The sequence below is a fragment of the Rhodnius prolixus genome, unplaced genomic scaffold (assembly GCF_049639745.1).
Source record: "Rhodnius prolixus isolate KJV_2025 unplaced genomic scaffold, Rpr scaffold_2, whole genome shotgun sequence".
Lineage (NCBI taxonomy): Eukaryota > Metazoa > Arthropoda > Insecta > Hemiptera > Reduviidae > Rhodnius > Rhodnius prolixus.
The window spans coordinates 24,435,106-24,458,943 of NW_027411592.1; the positions used below are offsets into that span (position 1 = coordinate 24,435,106).

Consider the following 23,838-nt stretch of genomic DNA (forward strand, 5'->3'; position numbering starts at 1 on the left):
TTTTGATCTGATCAGATCTCCCTTACTCCCAGGTATTCCTTCCACCTTTTCGATGACTTTTTTAACGTTGGACACGTTTTCTGTCAGTCGAACATTTTGGGACTCAAGTTGGGTAATGGCTTGTGTAAGAAATACGCAATTGTCAGAAATGAATGCAAGGTCGTTCCTTAAATTAGGTTTCTCGAATAAAGACTTGGCTTTATTTATCGCTACTGCTTCGTCTTCGAGATGTGAAAGGACATTCTTGATTTTATTGTAGTTTTCATAGTAATACTGAGCTGCTTCCAGCCAAGTACCCCATCTTGTCAATATTGGTTCTGGTGGAAGGCACAAGTCTGGATAGAGATCTTTTAGCATTTTAATGCGACTTGGTGCTTTTAAAAACACTTTTTTAACCACTGTGATTCACAGTCTGTGGTTCACAGTTCCTGTCAACCACCTCCCAATTATGAAAATATGCCCAAAATGAAAAATATGTACATATTTTGATTAAATATGTAGAAATATTTATTTATTTTAATCAAATATGTATATATATATGCGATGACGTCCAAATATGTGGAAATATGTGAAATAAAAGTAGGCTCAAACGGCTTAAAGAGTGTCAGTATGAATACTTCTAGTTGAAAAACGTCTGTAAATTGCCTAGAAAAAAATATGTAAATACATACGAATCCGTTCCCTAGTTATTACTAATGGCTAAAAAAAGAAGTGTTTTCTTGTGAGTTGTCTAATTGAGAGATTCATCTTGAACAATTAGCTCTTGTGGTTTTAATTGTATTCCAGTTTAACAAATAACCTACAAATAATGAACTGTTTTATTTTATTTGACGCATTTAAACATATGTTCTCCAGAAATATGTCAAGAACTTCCAAAGTTCTGATTGATAAGTGAGGCAGTTTGTTATGGTTAAAAATAAGCTCCTTGTAGAAGGAGAGGAATGGCGAACTAAGAAGTGTACTGCACTAGCTGCAAAACAGACAAAACACAGTTGGGATAAAAGCAAATATGGCTTCATAGCTTTACATGTTGCACTTGATACAATGTAATTGCCAAATTGTCTCCACTAATATGAAGCGTTAAAGATAGGTATTTAGTAGGGAGTTAACTTAGTTCCACTATCAATGGTGGTTCGCAACGGATCTGCAGCTCTCCTACCGCTTAGGCAACACTCTCAAGGAGCAGTTTTATTTCCTTGTACTCGTAATAGCCTTATTGATGGTTATGGTTTTTTCGGCCGTTGTTGATAGATGATTTTTGGTGAATATCGAGGTGCGATCATCAATAAATACAACTTTTTTGCTTTATTATATTTTTTGCTTTATAAAGCAAAAAAGTTGTTTTATTTAAGACCGCACCTTGATATTCACCAAAAATCATCTTATTGATAGTCTTGAAATCTAAATCTTTCAGGCAGTCTCTTGAGTAGAGTACGCGTCTCCGAAACTTTAAACTAATCATGGGTGGAAATTCCCTTGCTAAGGAAGAGTACTTGCTACTCTTTTTTCCACAATAACCCCTAAAAAGTTGATCGTTTTCTTTTTTGTCATTTAGTACAGACTAAGAACGTAAAAAGACCAATTTTCTTAGAAAAGTATCGGATAACGCTTTGAGGATCTGGGTAAATTGGGAGTAGACTCTTAACTGGTATAGAATCCGCTTTATCTGCTTTTTGGGCGGATTAAGGCAGGATAAAAAAAAGGATCTTACAGGAGTTTGCGTACAGATAAAAATGGAGATTAGCCTGCTGCTGAGGCTTCTTGGTTTTTCTAGCGGAGCTCATGGCGATTCTAATCGGTAGTTCGCTGGAAATAACTAGAACAATCAGACTGCTAGGAATGTCATTATGAGAGATATTAAATGAATTTGAAAGCGAATTTGTCATTTATAATTGAAGTAATAAACCCTTCTTCACTGCGCAGTGTTGCCCCTTTTCCCTTGGAATTATTTTTTTGTTATTAGAATGGCCATTTTGTTACTTTTGGCATTTAGCTTTTAACAGTCAAAAGAAAAATCAGCAGAAAAGCAATTCCTTTTTAGAATGAAGTAGATGTACGATCTACTCGTAGAAGTAGAAGTCCTAAACTAAACGCGAAAATTTAGTTGAAGCAGTTTTTATAATTACTAGAGTAACTTTAGATATTTTGTAAAAGCAATGAAGAAATTTATATTAACATTGAATCATTATATCTTAAACCAAACAGCTGCAGAATTAGGCTGATTCCTTTTTTCAGTTGAGGGTGCGTCAAAAATTTGGCGCCCGGAGCCTTTCTTCAACGCATTGCCGGCCTCCGACAGTGTGTCTCTAGTTACAGATAACATTGCCCATTACCAGCCAGTGAGCTGCTAGAAGCTCTTGGGGAGAGAAAATGTAACGGAAAGTAGCTGGATTCGAACCTGTGATTTAAACTAATCTATGTATAATGGAATATACTTGTGTATATATATATTTCTTTATTTCGGAGATTTGCTAAGTGTTTCTACACGTTGCTTGTCCTATCTTTGACAACTTCTTGGTCACTATAATCACCGAATAAGGAAATTCGTGAAGGATAGTGACAAAAACCATTACAGTTACTTTTAAATTTTGGAGCAAAAAGTTGTCTACCAAATTGGATAGGTGACTAGCTCCAGAAGATTGAGATCTGTCAATAATACAATACACTCTGCCATGGGTACCCCAGATATCTCACAGGCCAAATCTTGCAAATAAAAATTCAAACTAAGGTCCTTCTCATTTTCAATTTTCCCTCCTTACTTTTATTATTTTAACGTTGAACCTTTTTAAAGCTTCATTAACTTATTTTATTTTCATGGTCTTTTCCAATTAGTTGCAACCAGCTATCACAGTATGAGAATGCATGGTTCAGCCAAAAGGCTACGGATCAAAAAATATGTTAAAACTTGTTTTAGTAATTAGTAGCATTTCTACATTGTCTTTGTAATAGTGCACATTTTGAATTTTGATTTTTTTACCCGAAATATTTGTTTTGAGGTTTTAAGTCCAAAAAAAAGGAGTGGATTTTACATATTTGACCTTTTTGAGTCATCTAACGTAACTCAAAAATGAAAAATTGCAGTAACTTTAAATTTTATTATTCAGTTTATTTGGCAAAAATGACGCCTCAATAAGATTTTGGTCCAATCGGACAGCTGGATCACTTTTCTAAATGGATTTATCAGATTTGTTTTTGGATTTTAGGATTAATTCGATTTGTTTTTATGACCGGCTGATTCAGAAATGCCACCATACCGAATAAAATTTTTCATACTTTAATATTTTACTTGCAAACGGTTCTTACAAATTTGTGCAGCGATTGCCAAATTCGATGAAGAGTACCTCTGTGATAAAAGGGTGGTTAGATTGAGTTCAGCTGAAGTGATGAGAATTAACTCGTGGCTGAAGGAAACTAGTTGAAGATAATATTTTGAGATTGGCAGTAAGCGGAATTCAAGTGAGTGCCCAAAACCATATGTTTTATTTCGAAATCACAACTTAGTTCTTTGTTAGAATATCTACAGGAGTAACCAACTTCAATTTATAGTGAATTAAGTCTAAATTGAATTTTAGTTATTCCCATCAGAGATTTTCATCTTCAATTCAACTTAATTTAAATTTCACTTAACAGAGAGTTTATTTTCTGTGACAGAACAGTTATTTTTATCTCAGACCCAAACAGCGCCATTTTAATCGTCTATTTGACTAGAGAGAGAACACCCTTTTTTTTCCTCGGTAAGATCTACGTGTACAGACACCATAACAGCATGTAATGTAGTTGTCATGTGCAAGGTCGTTTTTACTAATACTTGTACAACATGTGTGTGACTGGTGAAAAAGAAATCATACTTCTACTTGCTAGATAGTTTGGAATGTTACTATATATGACATTTACTGTTCAACTAACAGCTTCACAGTGACCTGTCATCTCAGATCACTTGATTAATAGTAAGTAATTTTTGTTTCACTAATAGTTGACATTGTTATTAGAATGGTTCTCTATCGACCATATGGTTTTAACAACATTTTTAAGAAAATGAATTCAAATTTACTGTATGAAATTTTGAGGTGTTATTATTATTTTTATGATATTTTAATATAAATTAATAATCTTTAAGATAACTCTGTTTTAAATTACTTATCCTTTTATATTTCATTTAATACGTAATTTCATTATGAAATCAAATTATCGCTACTGTAGCGACTTATACTAAAACCAAACATGGTTAAGTATTTATTAAAATTACTTAAAAGTAAGTAAAGTGATTGCCTATTTTTTCAGGCGGAGCTTAACGTCCAACTACCAATTAGGTGTCGTGGACGGAGGCGACTAGCAAACATACTTTACTATAAATTTCTCATATTAACCATTAAATAAAATCCAAGGCCTATGATCGGGAATCGAACCCATTACCACAATACATATTAGCTTTGCAGGTCTCGCCTCTAACCGCTTGGCTACCGTGGCGCCTATTAAAATTACTTTAAAAAAGGATTAGCTCTGAGTTAGGAGAACCTGTACACAAATAACTAGTATGGGTTATATCCCAATATGGAATCCGCAGAATCACTCTACTGTCGGTTATAGATAGGCAGGTGGTATCCTGTGGATGAGTCAGATCTTCCACAGGTTTTCCAAAGACACTTTATGTACGCTCTTCCAGAACTATGCCTGTCCATCCTCCGTAAATTAATTCTTAAACAGAGACGTTCAGCTGATCAATTTTGATCGAAAGGACAAACCAAAATAGCTTGTCTAGTTTTACCTGCCTGCTGTATATCGGTTTTTAAGTTATACTGGCCATGCGCAACATTACATACGTAACATATTGGTCACAGTCTGCCCAATTTGTAGAAAACAAATATTTAGGATTCAATAACCATCAAAATATGAAGTCATATTCAGAAAATCTAAATGATTGCAGTACTACTTTTCATGAGAGGTGAGATAGAGAGAAAACTATCAAAAAGTTTGCGTGCAACAACTTAGCACCGCAATGCACTCGTCGTATACATTATGAACTGCATAATACTCGTACAATATTTAGTTCTACATGGGGAAACAAATTAATTGCTAGTCGGTTTGAAATATTGTTGTAAGACTGAGAAACCATTTACTTGATGTATACTGATGGTTACGTGTGTTGAGAACCAAAAGAAGCCTTATTGTTGGTAATACTTTAACAAGATGTATGGGTTGGTAGCCGACTGTCTCGGCCATATTGTCGTCCTCGCTGTCACTGTTTATCAATCACCTTTTTCTACACGTTCTGTAATTTTCTCAAATTGTAATAACTAGTTATTTATTTTGGAAATGCTGACCCTACTTTTACATTTGTATCGGAAGAAATATTGTTTACTTCAGTGAAGATGTTTATTTATTACTTATCTGCGAAGTACGTGGTGTGTAAGAATGTTTATTCTGCGACATTAAGGAATTAGTTCTAAAGTGTCAGATCCTGATAGTGCTACATCTCCCGAACTGCTAAGGAACCCTAAAAAGAGGTAAATTTTCGATTTCACAGTCACACGAATTACTGCTATTCCCCAGGTTCTAACTCTCTACTTCTACGAGTAATTCTGGACTTTTGAGTCGTATCTAATTATGACCAACGCTATACATTACATTGAAATACAATCTTACTGGGAAGCCCAAGAACTTGTGCCAATTGTTTGTGAGGAAATGATTAAAGAAAGAGTTATGTGATAGTAATTATGAAGATTGCAGCAAATTCTAAGAGCCATTTTGGAGAATTTCTCTTATTTTCCATTAAGATTGAAGAATCAATTGATCGGATTGAGGAATTTATCTTCATCCTTGAAATTGTATCAACACATTTAACCACCATTACCCAGAAAATGGTGCTTTAGAAGGTAGTCCCCACCCACTCCTCTCATCCAGAAGGGCTATAAATCGATTTTTTTTTTTCCAGAGAATTGCTTTAAATCAAATTTTAATCGAAAATCTTCTAGATGACCGTTATTTATTACGTTCAGTAAAAATGCAGAAATTGCAATTGCTTTACTAATTCCGAATTTTTCAAATTGATATTTGTCGAGCATTAAGATAATTATTGTTTCCGGATCACGATCACGGAACCTATATTACATTATCTCTGTTAACCAGTGATCAGAGCAAGTAGTTCCAAGCCAAGAGGTGCTATCGTGGAGACTGCCGTTGCAGACGATTCGACAACTGGTCGCCAGGACCTCGCTCTTACCGGAGCCCTCTTATTGTCAAAGGTCATGGTTTCCTGTCTGTCCTTTAGGCAAGCAGAACCGGTCAGCACTCCCTGTAACCCTTAACCCTTTCCAGCTCGACGATGCCATATGGCATCACTACTTTAAAATGTATTATTTCATGTTTAATATTGACCAAATGATTCAATTGGCATCATTTTAGTTTTCTTTCATGTCTCTTGAGCCAGCACAAGTCGTGATTTTTACATTTTTGTCTGCATTTGTTTTGCATTTTTTCTGTATAATAATTCGGAAGTTTCTTGGTGCTGATGTATTTACATCCTGAAACGTCTTTTTTTTAGCCTATGGATCAGAGATTGATGCTTAAATAAGCCATAGAATCCTTTTATTTAAGTAATTATTAAAATTTAACAGTAATTATTTCCCAGAACAAAAGTTGATTCAGTTTTGCGAGTATCAAATTCGTGTGCTTCCTCATATAAAGTAAAGTAATTGCCTATTTTTTCAGGCGAGCTTTGCGTCTATCAAATTAGGTGCCGTATACAGAGGCGACTATCAAACATACTTTACAATTAAAAATTCATATTAACTATTAGATAAAAGCCAAGGCTTAGACCGGGAATCGAACCCAGTACTGCAATACATCTTAGGTTTGCGGGCTTCGCTTCTAACCGCTCGGCTATCGTAGCGCCTCTCTAATAAAGTACTACCCTAATTTTGTACTTCCCAATCATTAGTTATTTGTAAAATGTACAGAATACTGTATTATATGTACACTAATTTCTATCATTTTTATTTTACTATTTTTACAAAAATGTACTATTTATGAACTTTCCGAGTATTACACATACTCACCTTCATTCAGTCAGCAAGTATAGCGCGTGATGGACACATGGTTAATTGAAGACAAATTTTCTACAATGGATAATTATCAACAATATTAACCCAACACAGTGGGTGGTCCTAACAATATTTTTAATCCATTAAAAATATTAATAATTTAAAGATTAAAAAAAAAAAAAATGACCTGTTAGGTTAAGCTAGTTTAAAATAACTAAATCTAAAGCAACAGAATTTTTATTGGCGTATCTTTGCTTTTTAAGAAGAGCCTCCCAGTTATCCTCTGACACCACAATCTGGCAAGTTGCCATTAACCCTGTAGTGGCCGTGTTTATTTCTCGAAGCGACGTCATTTAGCGCTGCGCGGGGTCCTTTACCCAGTCTGAACTACGTCATATGGAATCTAGTTGTTCTATTTCTAATTCATTGTACTTTCTCCAACTGTAGGTAAGAGATTACTGGCCATCATGCCAGATTTTCGTAAATTAATTTTGTACGTAAATACCCCATTTGGGGGATCGCTTGAGTCCAAAAAACTGTTTCTTTTTTTGAAAATGATAGTGTGCTTGAACATTGTTAGTTATGTTTATATATAATAATAGCAGGCACCACGGTAGCCGAGCGGTTAGAGGCGAGACCTGCAAAGCTAATATGTATTGTGGTACTGGGTTCGATTCGAATGTCTCCGTTTAAGGAATCAATTTACGGAGGATGGACAGGCGTAGTTCTGGAAGAGTGTACATAAAAGGACTTAGGAAAACCTTTGGAAGATCTAACTCATCCAGGATACCACCTGCCTATCTATAACCGACAGTAGAGTGATTCTGCGGAGTCCATATTGGGATAGAACCCATACTAGTTATTTGTGTACAGGTTCTCCTACCTCAGAGCTAATCCTTTTTTAAAGTAATTTAATAGGCGCCACGGTAGCCGAGCGGTTAGAGGCGAGATCTGCGAAGCTAATATGTATTGTGGTACTGGGTTCGATTCCTGGTCTTAAGCCTTGCAGTTTACTTAATGTTTAATAAAAGAAGTTTACAGTAAAGTATGTTTGCTAGTCGCCTCCGTCCACACACCTAATTGGTAGTTGGACGTTAAGCCCCGCCTGAAAAAAATAGGCGATTACTTTTATATACAGGGTGTTCATTTTAAGACGTCTCAAATTCATTTCATGCTTAAACGGTTGATCTGAGCAAAAAATGGTAGAGGCAAAATTTGTTGCCCGTCATCTCTAGTTTCAGAATATGTGACTTGATTTTAGATTCCTGCCCGCATAAGTGTAAGTGATCAATATCTTTCATGTAAAGGATCAAACTTATGCCTTAATTTACCAAATAATGCACTTTACTCAACTTGTGAAGCATGTACTGTGCCTTCAAAGGAGCCTTCTCCGGCTCGCAAGCCAGGTTAGCCAAGAGGTTATCAACTGCTCTCTTTATCTGAGGAGGCACCTTTGGAGGCACAGTACATGCTTCACAAGTTGAGTAAAGTGCATTATTTGATAAATTAAGGAATAAGTTTGATCCTTTATATGAAAGATATTGTGCATTTAAATATGTGACAGGAGGTTTCCAATTTTTTTGGTAATTAAACGCAACTCTCCCAATATTACCAAATAATTATTAAACCTTCTGGTTTGTAACAGATGTAAAATTAATTTTTAGCCATTTTGTGTATGCTTGAGAACATCTAAAGCTCTTAACATTTGATTTTTCTTAGAAAAATCACTCGGAAAACTTCTTATTTCCCGATATTAAGAAAAATACTAGCTTTACGGCCTTTGCAATATTTTTAGTAGACAGGGGATGAAAAAATACATAAAAATGACCTATCGCGTGCTCTTCTTTCTCTTTGATAACAAGTTAAAAAAATTGAAATATGTTTAAAAATACCAGATTTTGAAATGGCCTAACACCTTTAATTTTGAAGATATCGAATTGCGGTTTCCGGTTTCTTTCATTACTTTTTATACTCTTTAAAACTGTGTATATGAAAATGGGGGGTCAACTGCGAACCCTCACTTTTGGTCGCGCGTCAACCGCGTATGCGGACAGGAATCTAAAATCAAGTCACATATTCTGAAACTAGAGGTGACGGGCAACAAATTTTTCCTCTACCATTTTTTGCTCAGATTAAACGTTTAAGCATGAAATGCATTTGAGCGGTCTTAAAATGAACACCCTGTATAATAATAGCAGAAATTCTAAAACTTACATTTCATTTAGTTAAGTTACACTTTTTTGGTTGCGTTTAGTCCAAGAGAAATTACGGACAGTGATCACAAATAAAATAAACCAGAAATACTAGTTTACTAAACTATTTTTTGTATACTTTTTTGAGACTTCCTCAAAATGTAGCCTACAATTTTTGAAGGAAAGTAATTAATTGCCTATATTTTCAAGAGAGACTTAATATCTAACTACCGATTAGGTATCTTACTTTATAAATAAAATTTCTTTATAACTAATAAAAAGTAAGTGCGGGGTTCGAACTGGGGGATCTCTCACTTTCAAAGCCACGCTTCATAACCAACACCCCGCTCCCATCTACCAACTTTGATACGGTTTTTCATTTTTGTTAATTTCTTTAAACTTTTTTCGAAAAGACTTCTCGGGTTTTCCCAAAACTTTTAACAAACATAGACGTAGTTCGTTCATGGACATTCTAAAAGAAATGGTACGTTTCTCTGCACAGTGCCAATCCAGACTGTACAAGGCCACACTATTTACACATTAAAGCCAGAACTACCATTTGCCGTCAGGATTTTTTTTTGCTATTGTATCTTTCAAACTGTTAGCTCATTGAATTTCATAAAACTTGGAAAGTTATTCTTCTAAAATCATTTATATAACTATACTAAAATATAAAAAAAAGGAACAAATTTAGAATAAAAGAACTTTTATGTTCTTCAGTTTACAAAAAAATTGAGAATTACAAAAAATTAGAAAAGACACCAGTAATGATTTATACATTTTTCAGTTCACATACAGGGTGTCCCAAGCTGTATGGATAACGACTTTTTCTCGGAAACTAAAATAGCTAGAAAAAAAAACTAAAAAATACGTGTTCCCTTAGTTTTTTGTTAGGAATCCAAATTACAAATCCAACACGCCCATCAAGTTTCCTTTCGAGATATCTCTTTACATGCCTGATGATGTTATATCAACACGGGAGGCGATTCAGTGGCCACCTCGTTCACCGGACTTGACACCTATGGACTATTTCCTTTGGGGATACCTGAAAAACAAGGTGTTTATTCATAACCTTTTTTCTTTCTTTCCTTATTTCTGCTTACCTAAAAGCATTTCTAAATCTAGGTGTATCAGAATCAAGGCGGGATTGCATCTGTAGATGAACTAAAGCAGAGAATAATAGATGCCTGTAACTCGGTTAAAGCCGATTCTATTTCTTTGGCAGTAAGGGACAATTGGCAAGAAAGAGCATGTCTATGCATCTCTAATGGTGGAGGCCAGTTCGAGCATGATCTGTAATATTAATGAGGAGTAAAATTTATAATAAAATAGTACTTTTCTTCTTATTCAATCAAAAAACTGTTATAATATCATTTTGAAATTTCTTATAAGAATCATGTTTTCATTCATAACTTGTAAAATATCGCTCACAGAAAAAAACCGTTCAAGTAAATTTTTCTTAAAAAAAAAAAATAGAGGAATCTATTTCTGAAATAAAAACCGCACCTCCCCATTTGAAAAAAATGAAGTTGGTGCCTGTATCTCGCTCCTGGAAGCACCGAAAAAAATTTACAAATTAAATTTGGATTTCTAACAAAAAACTAAGGGAACACGTATTTTTTAGTTTTTTTCTAGCTATCTTAGTTTCCGAGAAAAAGTCGTTATCCATATAGCTTGGGACACCCTGAATATTGCTTTAGATTTATTTCTTCATATGGAATCTATACAATAGCTTACCATCTCACAATGGCATTAGAGCTTCAATTTTTTTAAAAAGTAGAGGATAAAACCGAAGAATAAAAGTTGTGATGTTTAGTCGCAAAAGATTTGTTAATTTTGTTTGGCAACTGATCATTACTTTGGAAAAACGAAGTGAAGTACTTTGGGTTGGTTACTGCTAGATTCAAAGCTAACATTTGCTAAACATATTAACTCAGTCTGCGATAGATCTTTAGGAGAATATTTCAAGTGACAGGTTCAAAAATCGACAATCTGCACGATTACAATACTTTCTTGCGAAGAATGAGAGAAACTATAACCTAATTACTTCTTACATCAGTTATGACTATTAGTAGACTATTCAAGAGGCAAACAAGTAGTAGATTTAGTCGATGTCATGAATTCATTCGTCTTTTAATATTGAATTTGATTGTATCTCAATTAGTACCAATTGAAGATTAGTTAATGGCACAAACAACTCGTGAAATTAAAATAGACAAATCTTTTTCAGGAGCTTCTTAAAATCTTCTTAACTAGAAAATTCTCTACTAAATCACTTGTTGCTATTCTATATTTTATTTTATATATTTGTTTATTATATTTCAACTAAAAATACAAATAAATAAAAATAAAAGAGTTCAGGAAACTTAAGTGGCTTTTTAGCTTACTTTTGCGAAGTGAAGATACTGTCACGGCCATTCAAAATTTTAGAAATTAGCTTTTGAAACTGCAACTATTTGTTTTGAGATCGTCTACATCCGGAGTAATGTGCGGTACCATTAATATAGATCATATTAGTTATAATTCTTATGTTTTGAAAGAAACGTATAAGTTAGAAACGTTAGATTAGTAGCAAAAGGGTTAAGTGAGTTATCCCCTGTTCACTGAGCTGGATGTAGGGGGCACAGTTGGCAATCGGTTTAAATACCCGGCTTTATCTTCCGAAAGGTCGTGTAAGTTGGTTAGTACTTATTTCAGAAGATAAAACCTTGTAGTATTCAGCTTGTAAGTGAGCTCTACCCAAAGCGTACTTGCGAAGTTCACTTAAATAATACTATTCTGAATTACCAGTAAGATTAATGTATTCCTATTAAGTGAATTGGGTTTGAGCCATCCAAAAATTTAATACAAGAGTAAATTTAAAGAATTACGGCTGTTTGTAAGAAATATTGGAGGCTCACAAAATTTGGAAAGAGCTATTTAATCAGTAGACACAATAAAGAAAAAGATTCTAGTGCTTCTAGTTAAATGTATGATCTGAGAGATGGTCCATCTTCTGAAAGCAGTCTTGAGCTAGCTCCTTGTTCTAAAAAAAAACAGAGGCTCTAGTCTCCGGGTTTAATGAATGCTTTCAGAGATGGTATATTAAGGGAGTCAAGAGCTATTCATCATTTTCAAAAGACAAAGATTCTAGTGCTCCTAGCCTCTCAGAGATGAGAAATAAAATCTCTAGTGAACACGTACAACTTTCTCTTAGTACTGTCCTAAAGTTTCAGCACATAATTTTATTCCAACTCAGAATTCTAATCCATATTTAACAATATTACGCACTTACGTAAATCTGTATTTCACTATCAAGTGAAATGGGGGAAGTTGGTCTCTAGAAGTGCTATAATAGGAATTCTTATAAAAAGATTATTCAAATACAAGTCTGTGAGCTGAAAGAAACAGAGCCAGCAGCTGGTTTCGAAGCGGGAATATCTGTGTAGGAGTTTAGTAAGCTAACCACTGAACTAATCCCTTCGCTCATTTACGTTAATATTATCGTTCGTCAGAGGAGTGCAATCACCATAAGCCTCTCTAGACCCCAGTTACACCAAAGGAAAACAACATCCAACAATAAAGTGGTTTCTCCAATTAATGGATTTTGTTCGCTGTTACTTCTAAGTCCCGTACTGAGTCCGGATCGAGATATACTTATGTATAGTTTCTGTTTCTTGTTTTTTTTGTTATATTTTGTAATCAAAAACCAGCATAATTAGACAATTAGTCTAAAAACTTTTTCGGGACTCAGATAAATAAATATTTCCGATAAAAATCCTATTTCGAAAATTTGGCATGACGGCAGTTATTTCCTTGTAATTGCTGCGAGGTAACGTGAGATTAAGCAAATTTTGGTCATGGGGGTCACAAGGACAATAACGGAGTATAATGAAATGCCAACTAGGTTGAAATTGGCTTTTGGCTAAATTGAAAGTTATAAAAACAGGGTTATTTGGACGATGTCTCCAAACTTGAGAATCGGGAATTCGGTTTGGGATTGCTATAATTTGAAAGCAAGCTGCTAATTCACTTGACAAACATTGGGCTGACTCCATATGGTTGATAGATGATTCTCGGATCTACAGAATTTGAAAGTAGTTATCAATTCTCGGGCGTTAAAATTTGTAAGTGAGCTCTACCCAAAGCGTACTTGCGAAGTTCACTTAAATAATACTATTCTGAATTACCAGTAAGATTAATGTATTCCAAGTAAAATGTTTAGACTCAAACATTTTATCGCAAATAAAATATTTTGTAAGAATTGCGAAGTTTTTTGATGCTCCACACTTTATTAATTTTTAAATTAAAGCATCGCAATTTAACTGACCTTCCTTTTGGAGTATCAGATGGAACATATCAGCGTTTGAAATGTCATCGTTACATCTGTGTAACTAATAACTAAGACACAATTTCAGATCTATTTAATTGTTAATTTTTTCCCAAATATTTCCATTATTAGATTTGCATGTTTTGTTGATAAAAACAAGATAATGGGTCTTTGAACTTCTCGTACATGTTGCCATTGGGCCGAAAAGAGAAGAACCATCGCCATCCCTTTTATTTCTTGGCGGGAGATCGATATACCGACATGCGCCCTTGCCAGTTAGGGCCCAGTTTCACGGGGGCCTTGATCGTACAACTTGCTGCTGTCCTTCTGGCCCGTCTCCACACTGTTTGGTTTCGCCAAGTTGTGGTGGAGAGATGGCGCGTAATCGTGTGCTTTCTTTATCACTTCCACAAATGAATAATTTGCCATTTACTTGTGAATTCTGTTTGTTATCTTCTGTCACACAGAATTTGTAGATTGTTATTTCGCTGTATTAATATCTTCTTTTGTAAAACCAAAACTATCAAAATGGATTGTTGCCACTTCAAGGTACTTGTTTAGTAAACATTATGCGCATAATATAGTTTAAAAAAATTAAATAAAAAATTGTGAGGTTTCATTTGTTTAAATTAGGCTGATTCTTAACTTTAAAGAACTGCAATAATTCAGAATACTTCTTTATTTATTCAAAAAGTTCATTTTTATGCTTTAAGATCTCTTTGCCTCTTTTTCTGTTGTGGAAGGTCTGTCAGAACTCTTCAGTCCTCTAGGACCCTGTTTTTGAATGTTGATGCGTAACTGCGTCAATAGAAATTTATTTTGAGTTGCTAATCACTTTTGAAATATTGTTCACATACACATTTTTCTCCACATGATCCTTTTTTTAAAAAAAATAACCGAGTTGTGAGAAAGAACTATCTTGACATTCTTGTACAATGCATGTTTTCTGTTACCAAAACACTGGGTTCTGTTTATGTCGAGTTTGAGTCAGTCACGTGAGTGTTTATTTCAGATAGTCTGGAGCGTCATATTTTCGAAATTGTGGTTTTTAATGAAGGCTCTTTTGTTAATTATTTTTTTTACCAATTTTTATTTGTGATATCAGCCCCTAAACCAGGGGATTTATTGATACATTTATTAATTACACATTAGATGCAAAATTATGTAATATTACATTTGCTATCTCCTATCCTGCACCAATGGAGGATTTCTATTTTGAGTTTTCATTAGTAGTCTACATTTTGGTTTGGGAAATTCCTTGAGTATGTAAAAGGTTTATTTTTTTTTTCAAATTAGTCTGTATTTCGATCTTTTTATTAGCGTCTGTATTATTAACTTATACTCAAAAACAAAAAAACAAAAAAATATTAGCGTGTAACCAAGGTCTGTGACTTCTTTTATGGTACATTATTACCTATTTCGAATTGGTTGGCAATTGGCCAACTAACACACTGATCTCTATCCAGCATCTTCACTTTCCCTGAGTTTGTTTGTGGGTGCCAACCGTAACTAACCAACAACAAATTGCTGAAAATCAAGATTTGTTATTACGCTTATCTAACACCGGAGGATGCCGCATTAAAATTTTACTCAAAATCGTACAACCAAAAGTAGCTATTTACAAAAGCGTTTTTCGCCTTTTTGAGATTCTTGAAAATATCTCCTACGAGTTTTTTGTTTAACTTGGTGAACTAATTGTATATTTGGAGATCTATTCCTTTTTCTTTGAGAAATCTGATTCAGAATTAGATTCAGGGCACTTCCGGGACAGAGGGAGTTGGACTACCCTGTGAAGTACTATTTTTTGTGCACTGTACTAACTTGCCACTTATATAATAAGTTGTATAATAATCAAGTATAATAAATCAAGTTTGAAATTGAATTTTCGAATTTACAGATAATCTGCTACCGGAAGTGCCACTTATTGAATTGAATTTTCCAGTTTTTGGAAATTTTCTCGGAAATAAAGCCCGCAATTTTATACTATTTGTATATTTTTTAATAATTACGTATTTGACTATTGTCAACTATATTTTTTGTAGAAATTGTTCTTAAAATACCAAAAATTGTGAATTAAATTGCGGTAAGTGTAAGACGTAAGAGATTCACTCCAAATTTTTATTTTTATTTTTTATTAATGATTAAAGGCGCGTCAGCATCTGAGGTTATTGGCGCCCGGAGCTTTTTTCAGTGCACTGCCGGGCCTACGGACCACTGTATTCTCTCGTTACAGACTACACTGTCCATCACCGGACAGTGAGCTGTAAGAAGCTCCTAGGAAGAGAAAAATCCAAGGGCCAGCAGCTGGATTCGAACCCGGGATGCTGTAACCGCATAGCTAATTCCTAATCATATTTTTATTAGTTTAAATTCGAAATTTTTAGAAGGAAATCGAAATTAAGCGATATTTTCAATTTTCTATCACCTTTTGTAATTTATAAATTGAGTAATGGATGTTTTGAGAATGCCTTTGTTCTAAAAAAATGATTTCTCGCCAACAGCACAAATAAGAAATGGAAATTAACAAGTTCTGATTGGATAATTTGTACAGGTTCTTCCAGAATTCATAACAGTTTAGATAATGCAGTTAAACCGAAACTACCCTTTAAGTAAATAATAGATCACTGTTTGTGTTTGGTGATTTCGTAAGAATGTAATTGCTTTAAAGGGTTCTAACTGAATTTCAATAATTTCCTGCGATAAATTATCCTCTTGAATAATGGCTTTATATATAAATATACACTATAACACTATATAATAGTACGACCTCAGCTATTCATCACTAATAAAAATACCAAAATATAATAGGCATATTTTTTTATTATTATTATTTTTTTTTTTGATACATTGTCGTCTCACGATTTTGTCAAGCTGACAAATCTATTGATATCGAAGCTATTTCAACGATCTTATTTGTATTTTTAGCTATTTTCTCGCCGCAACAGGAAGTACAGTGACTCCCATTAATATTGGGACACCTATTACAAAATGATTTAAAAGGAAAATGAAAACAACAGACAAAAGTTTGGAATTTTTTTTTTTTTAAATTACATTAGCAACATCTGTAGAAATTATATATACCTAAGTATAAATCGATGAAATTCCAAACTGTTAGGTAGCACTTTTTGAAAAAGTGTAAACTAAGGCTCTCAAAAATATTAGGACACCAGAAGTGCTAGTGTTTAAATGTTCAATATTTAAAATCTCCTACTATTTAATATTTGGTTGGTAATAATTTAATAATTGCTTTTTGACTTACAATAGCCCTCAAACGATCAGGCATAGGTGAAACAAGTTTTTGGTTAATTCAGGTGGTGTTTTTTTCCTATTCTTCCTGGAAACATAGTTTTAATTCATTTTTGTTAGATATGATTCGTTTTTCTTAAAGCACTGGCTAAATATTGCCATAAATGTTCAATGGGATTAAGATCTGGTGACTGCGGAGAGGTTTGGAATACTTTTGGGCAATTGTATAACAGTCACTGGCGTATCACCCAAGCCGTAGGTTTGGGGTCGTTATCTTGGTAGAATTTAGAAGACCCTAAAATACCAAATGTTTGGGCACTTTTTTCAAATTATATTTTAATATATTACTATAAACCATTTTGTGCATCATTCCATCAATAAACACTAATTCTCCAAATCCTGATGCGGACATCCAGCCCCAAACCAGAACTGACCCACCTCCACCCGGAGGTGCAGCTTTAAAACCCTTTAAAGTTGGGTGTAAATTCTTCTTTTCGAGTTCAGCATTCGCTTTCCTCCAGACCATAACCCTTCCATCTGACTGGAAAACATTAAATTTTGATTCATTCCAAAAGTCACTATTTACATTGGAATATTTTTCGGCAAATTTCACTCTCTTAACACTATTTATCTTACTGACAAAAGGATTCTTCCAGGCTACTCTACCAGAGCAGTTGAGGACGGCCTTTTTGTGGGGTTGAAACAATTCTTTTTTCTTTTTGGTAACGCTGAATGATATTCTACACAGTAGATGTTTTAGGTCCGATCAGTTTTTCTGTCTCTCTAACACTTTTTATTGTCTTTGTGCAAAGAAATTACAATTTTTCTTTGTTCAATCGTTGTATTTGTATTTTTGCGCGACATGTTATACCTGGCTTGATTTATATAAGCTAATATAATTATTAATTTCATATTGAATATATGCTTAAGGTATATATTTACAAATTGTATAGATATTCGAGCAAAACCTTGGACAAACTATAAATTATAATAGCGTCCCAATATTTATGAGAGGTAGAATTTGCTCTTATTATTATATATATTTTTTTTAATCTACCAAAACATTTTTATGTACTTATTTAAATAGTTTTTATTTAATTAATAGTAATTATAAAATGAAATGAATTTATAAAAATTTGAATAAATGGGTGCCACTTTTAATTTTCGTCAATTTTGAACTTCTATATGTACTGTCCCAATATTAATGGGAGTCACTGTATATTGTGATCGGGTGTGTGTTTTCTAGATAAAGTATTTTGCGATGGCGCCAAACTTCACAGCCGCCCTTTGCAACTTTACAAAATGGATTTTTATTTTTTAAATTTAAATTGTACCATAAAATGGCTTCAATGATTTTCTCACACATTTTATCTTTTGTATAAAACATTCTTATTAGGAATTTTATTAAGAGCACTTTTGAAAAAGTGGGATTGATTAGGCTTTACTCTAAAGTATTAATTTAGCATAATGTACTTTCCAGTTTCTTATTTGTTATATAAATAAGGGATAAATATGTTAAATTTCCAAGGAAAATCTTTATGTCTTTTTTAGTCCGGTCAGGGAGAAGACAAATTAATCAAATCTACTCTAAGAACTAGAATGAAAATTCAGAAAATATGTAGAACAAACCAATGTTGACTGCAATCAGTTTTACAAAAATTAAGGACTATACCAACACTCATACAGCACTAAACTAAAAAAAGAACACCACAACGCTTTCCTTACGTGGCAAGGAAAATCATCGCACTTTCGATTTCCCAAAACACAAAAATTCTAAAATAAAAAAAATAAACACACAAAAAAGAAAGTGCTACAAATGATTTACATAACAAAGACAGAAAACAGTTTAAATTTCAAAACAGTTACTAACAATCTAAACAACATATATACGCCAACTTACTCTACAAAATACTTAAAAATATCCTTTGACAGTTGGCAACACTGTACTCTTCACAACCAAACATGTTATAAAACCGATCACACTCTGTAAGTAGACAAGACTGAAGATCCACCATCTTAACAATAACCATGTAAAAATATATAGACAATAAGGTAAATCATTTTTGTAAACTATATTACCTTACACCAATTCATTTGAATACAATTATTTTAACTACATTATAAAATATGTACCACAGCCCTGAAGATGACCTAGTCTCTAGATCGAAAGCTTGGCATTATTCTTTTCTTCCCATTGGATTAATGAATCAATCACCATAAACAATGAACTAACATACCATTTGCAATGTTGAACGAATCTTAATTACCTTCGAATCAATGTGGTAAAGACCCTTTAGAATGGAAATGTTCCTTTATTTTAGATTAATATTTTACCAATAAGGACTCGGTTAATGGTTAGCTTTCCCTGGAAACATTATCTACCACACTGGTATATCCTTTAAATAGAACTAAGTAGGAGATTCTGACGTGGCCGTCTTAAGTTAGACCAGAGGTAAGGGTTCAATAGTCAATTATGTAAATGGAGGCGGCTCTGATTTGGAATTCTGCACGGCATGGTATTCACGCTTACCGTTGCAAATCTTTTACAAGTGGAAAGTTTTCTTAATTTTATTTCTTTACAATGGTAGACCTTTTAAGTGGACGCACTTTAAGTTCATTTAAAACAAGAAAATTTATTTTACTCTGATTGCGTCAGTTCGTTTCCTGTACTTACCTAATAATGGTAGTTAATTTTACTGTTAATAAGAAAAGAAATCTTAGATTCTTCTAGCAGTGATTGTTGGAAAGAAACCAAACCAAGTTATTGGGAAACTACCATTACTATTTCTTAAGGGGTTTGCTGCCACTAAAATATTCTAAAAATTTCTACTGGTGCCATGCTTATTTTTCGTTAGATTTTTGTTATTTATTTACTGTTTTTCAACAATAAATTCAAAACAAATATTTTTTTCAGAATTATGACCGCCCTTTGATTTGGTGGCATTAGTATGCCTACATTGCCACCGCGGTCATATTAGCGGTCATCATAAACATGCGCAAATTTGTCGCTGAGTGTTTTCACTTGCTTTAACTACTTGTGTTTACTTTTCTCAGTTCTTATTCAATAACGTTACTAAGAATATTTTTTGAAATTAGTGCGCGTTCAAAAAGAATTTTGCAATTAGCACTGCAAAAACTAAATGAAGAAAACTCTTTAATGGATTTGAATTCAGATTTGGATTATTCTTCTTTGGCTTCGGATGCTGACCTGGTTTATTTACAATTTAGTGATGAAGAATTGTTGTCTAGTGGAGAAGAATCTGAATATGGTAGTGAGGGCGCAGAACCGCAGAAGAGAAAAGCAAAGAAATCGTATAAAGAGAATAGTTTGAAAAATCCGAATGCGACAAAACCAAAGAAGCTGATAATTTACCAGGCTGTTCACATTGGATACTTACCATTGGTGAGTCTGTCTCCTAAGGCGGTAGGCGAACAAAATGAATTAAATGAGGAACTGTACGATAGGCCCGCTCTACAGTCTGCAGAAGGCGAGAAAAGCGAAGAAGGGAATATAATCTGCAGCTGCAGGTTTATCAGAAAACTGATATTTATTCTTAATAAAACAATATATTCCACAGAAAACGCACAAATATGGAGTGGAATTATTTAAATTGTGATACGATAATGGTTACACCTGGAATATAAAAATTTATGCGGGAAAGGTAAAAGATGTAGGAAATGGATCAGTTGCAACAAATATTGTAGTGAATTTGTCCCAAAATTGATTGGATTCTGGGCGAACAATCATTGCAGACAATTATTATACAAGTCTTGAGCTAGCAAATGTATTACTCGACAGGAAAGCACATTACATAGAGTCACTGAGACCTAATCGCCGAGGAAATCCTAAAGAGGTGATTCATAAAAAACTGAGAAAAGGAGAAATATTTGGGTTGGAAAATGAACGAGGGATATGTGTGATGAAATGGCGGGACAAAAGAGATGTTTTGGTTCTATCAACTAAACATACGACTGGGACAGTAGACGTAGGAACACGCACAGGCCGTGTAAAAAAAACCTAAAGCTGTGATTGCATACAACGAAACCAAATCTGCCATTGATTTATCCGATCAGATGTCATCCTACAGTACCTTCCTTTGAGGAAATCTATTAAATGGTGCAGAAATCTTGCAATAGAGTTCTTACTGGGAACTGCGGTAGTAAATGCTCATATAAAACTTGCAATAGAGTGCAATAAAGTAATATTCCTTTTGTACAGACCCTGAAGAAGGTAATAAAATTACCGAAACGTTGGTATAAAGCAACAAAAAATTTTATTTATGTAAGAGCGCACCTCAATATTCCCCAAAATAACAAAATTATTGCATGGTCTGTATGTGTGTAATGAGTCGTAAAACAGTTTGTAAAAATCGATTCAAGGAAATTGAATTTAAACCTATCGAAAACGCAGACAAAAATCTTCCCTCCAAATAGATTGCGAAATGAAGACCTATAAACAGCAGAGAAATCTTTTAAAAACCGAAAGATCATGGAGTGTGTTAGCTCGACAAAACTCTGGACGTCAACACATGAAAACAAAACTGTGCCAATAATAACCCAACTGAGACAGTTACAGCTACTTAGTAACATAAAAACATTAACAATAACGTACAAGTCACTACTAAAACCTATTCTGACATGACCCTGTCAAATTTGGACGTAAATATGCTAGTGAATGACTGACCAAACTACTGAAGTCAATACGTACATAAAGCAACTCACTGATGAACGACTCTTCGTCCAACAGAAACACACGAATTCATACAATGGACTTCATATAGTTTAAATTAAAACTGTCTTAATATACTTGTATTTTTACGACTTTAAACTTGATAGAAACTGATATAATTCAATAACTTAGTTAGCAGTTTCTTGATTGTTACCAGTTAGTAGTTACTTCTTGCAAAGTTTAAGCGATTAGTTACTTATTTATGACTTTAACATTGATTAATAGCAATCAATCCCCAAAAACAATTTAGAGTTTATAAAACATTTTTTTCTGTAACTCAACCAATCCGCATAGCCACGCTCTGCAATATACACTGCTCCACAAAAAAAGTGGAGCACTTTAAAAATGCGTTATTTTTTTTTTCTCTGTAACTTTTTTGTTCTACATTTTATTTTAGTTAGCAAATATAAGAAGTATAAAGTTACGGGAAGGCTAAAATAAAAAATGATCTAAAAGAAATGAAAACCTTTAATTTAACAAAAAAGTACTTCTCAGCAAAAAATGAGTTTGAAAAAAAAATGTATTTCTCCCGATTAAAAATAGAGAAAAAGAATTTTAGTAACGTGTATTGCTCGTATTGCTGCATCCAATCTCCTCGGCATACTCCTTATTAAATTTCTCACGAAATCTTGTGTTAATTCCTCCCATATCTCCACCAGAGCACCTCGCAACTCTTCTAAGCTCCTGGGAGGATTATTTCTCCATCTTAATCGCCTACCCAACTCACCCCAAAAATGTTCAATTGGATTTAAATCCGGGCTGCGTGCTGGCCACCTCAAAACACGAATACTAGTATCCTGTAGATATTGAACAACACAGGCGGCAGTGTGTGGTCGGGCATTATCTTGCATAAAAATAAAATTCTCCCCAATAAATGGTGCATAGGGTATCACATATTGCTGCAAAATTTCCCTCACATACAAATCTGCATTCAAGATTGCCCTGTTGAACACGTGGAGCTCAGTCTTAGCCTCCATAGAAATCCCAGCCCACACCAGCACTGAACCACCTCAGAATGGTAGTCTACCAGAAATATTGCACGGAGCGTAGCGCTTCCCAGGCCTTCGGTAAACTCGTCGCCTCCCATCAGATGCATAGAGAGCAAAACGGGACTCGTCTAAAGAGAGAACGTTTCTCCAATCGTTCTCAGACCAGTTGCGGTGTTCTTTAGCGAACTCTAGACGGGCTCTCCGATGGTCTACGGTGAGCAATGGTCCTGTGGCTTGCTTCCTAGAGCGTGAATTCATTTCAGCAACCTTCTTCGTACGGTTTCGGCACTGAGTGAAACTCCACGAACAGTAAGCAGTGTTTGAGCTGTTTCAGAAGCAGTTGATGTACGATTTCTTAGAGTGTAAATTCTAATAAATCGGTCATCTAGTGCTTCTGTGGCTCTTGGTCGACCCGAACCTTGTCTACGAGTGCAGAGGCCTGTCTCCCGGTAACGATGGATGGCTCTACGGACGGTGGTCTCAGGCAACCCTAACGTTCGTGGTGCGTACCGCTGACTCCGTCCATCCTCAACTAATGCAATAATACGGGCCACTTGCTCTGCTGTAATTGAGAGTTTGCAATGCTTTCAGCTTGAAAAAAGTCTAAACGCAACTGTAGAGGTCAATAAATTTATTTACTGTTGAGGTAAAGTTCACGTGGTTGTTTACACAAAAAGACCGAAGGGGATTAAACGAGGAATTGCTTCTCTATTTTCAAGAAACTTTGGACCTAGTTTCGATTAATTGTTCCCTGACATTTTATGAAAACAATTAAAACTAATAATCTTTCCCCAAAATGTGACAAAACAAAAAATAAACGCTTTTTTCAAAGTACGCCACTTTTTTTGTGGAGCAGTTTATTTGTCGAAACGTTGGTAAAAAGAGGAGTTGTTCTTTTTATTTTGACCGATTCCTCAATAATTTGAATCCTTAATTTAATATTTTTACAGTCACTAAAAGCTAATAAATTCAGATTTTTAAATTTGTTAATCCATTCCTTAATCTTTTCTTTTTAATCGACTAAAAAATTAGCGTTTTTGTTACCCTAAATTGTTTGTTAAGCCTTTTTAAGTCTTTTTTTGATTGACTAACCGTTCAATATTAGCATTCTTTGTTCTCTAAATAGATTTTCGGAATAGATTTTTAATCTTTCTTCAATGTTTTCGTTAATCTTATCTTTTTAATAGATTATAAGTTAAAAATTAGAATTGTTGGTTTCCCCAAATTGTTTCTTGTAATAGATTTCTAATCCTTTATGATGTAGTTTTTAATTTATTTTTTTTAATCCACTAAAAGTTCAACTGATTTTTAGAATTGATTTTTATTTATTTAA

General features: G+C 34.1%; 1 protein-coding gene across 6 annotated transcripts in view; it reads left to right on the plus strand.

Moving 5' to 3' along the window:
• The window catches only part of SNF4Agamma (SNF4/AMP-activated protein kinase gamma subunit), a 297,611-nt gene that overhangs the window by 27,872 nt on the left and 245,901 nt on the right, over positions 1 to 23,838 (plus strand). Inside the window, exon 1 of one of the 6 annotated variants that reach the window (XM_074121071.1) lies at positions 13,910 to 14,090. The exons of the other annotated variants lie outside the window; for them this stretch is intronic. Within the exon in view, the coding sequence (XP_073977172.1) occupies positions 14,070 to 14,090 (21 nt within the window). The 5' untranslated portion in view covers positions 13,910 to 14,069. Of the gene's footprint in view, positions 1 to 13,909; positions 14,091 to 23,838 lie in introns of those variants that run through there. 6 annotated transcript variants of the gene reach the window in all.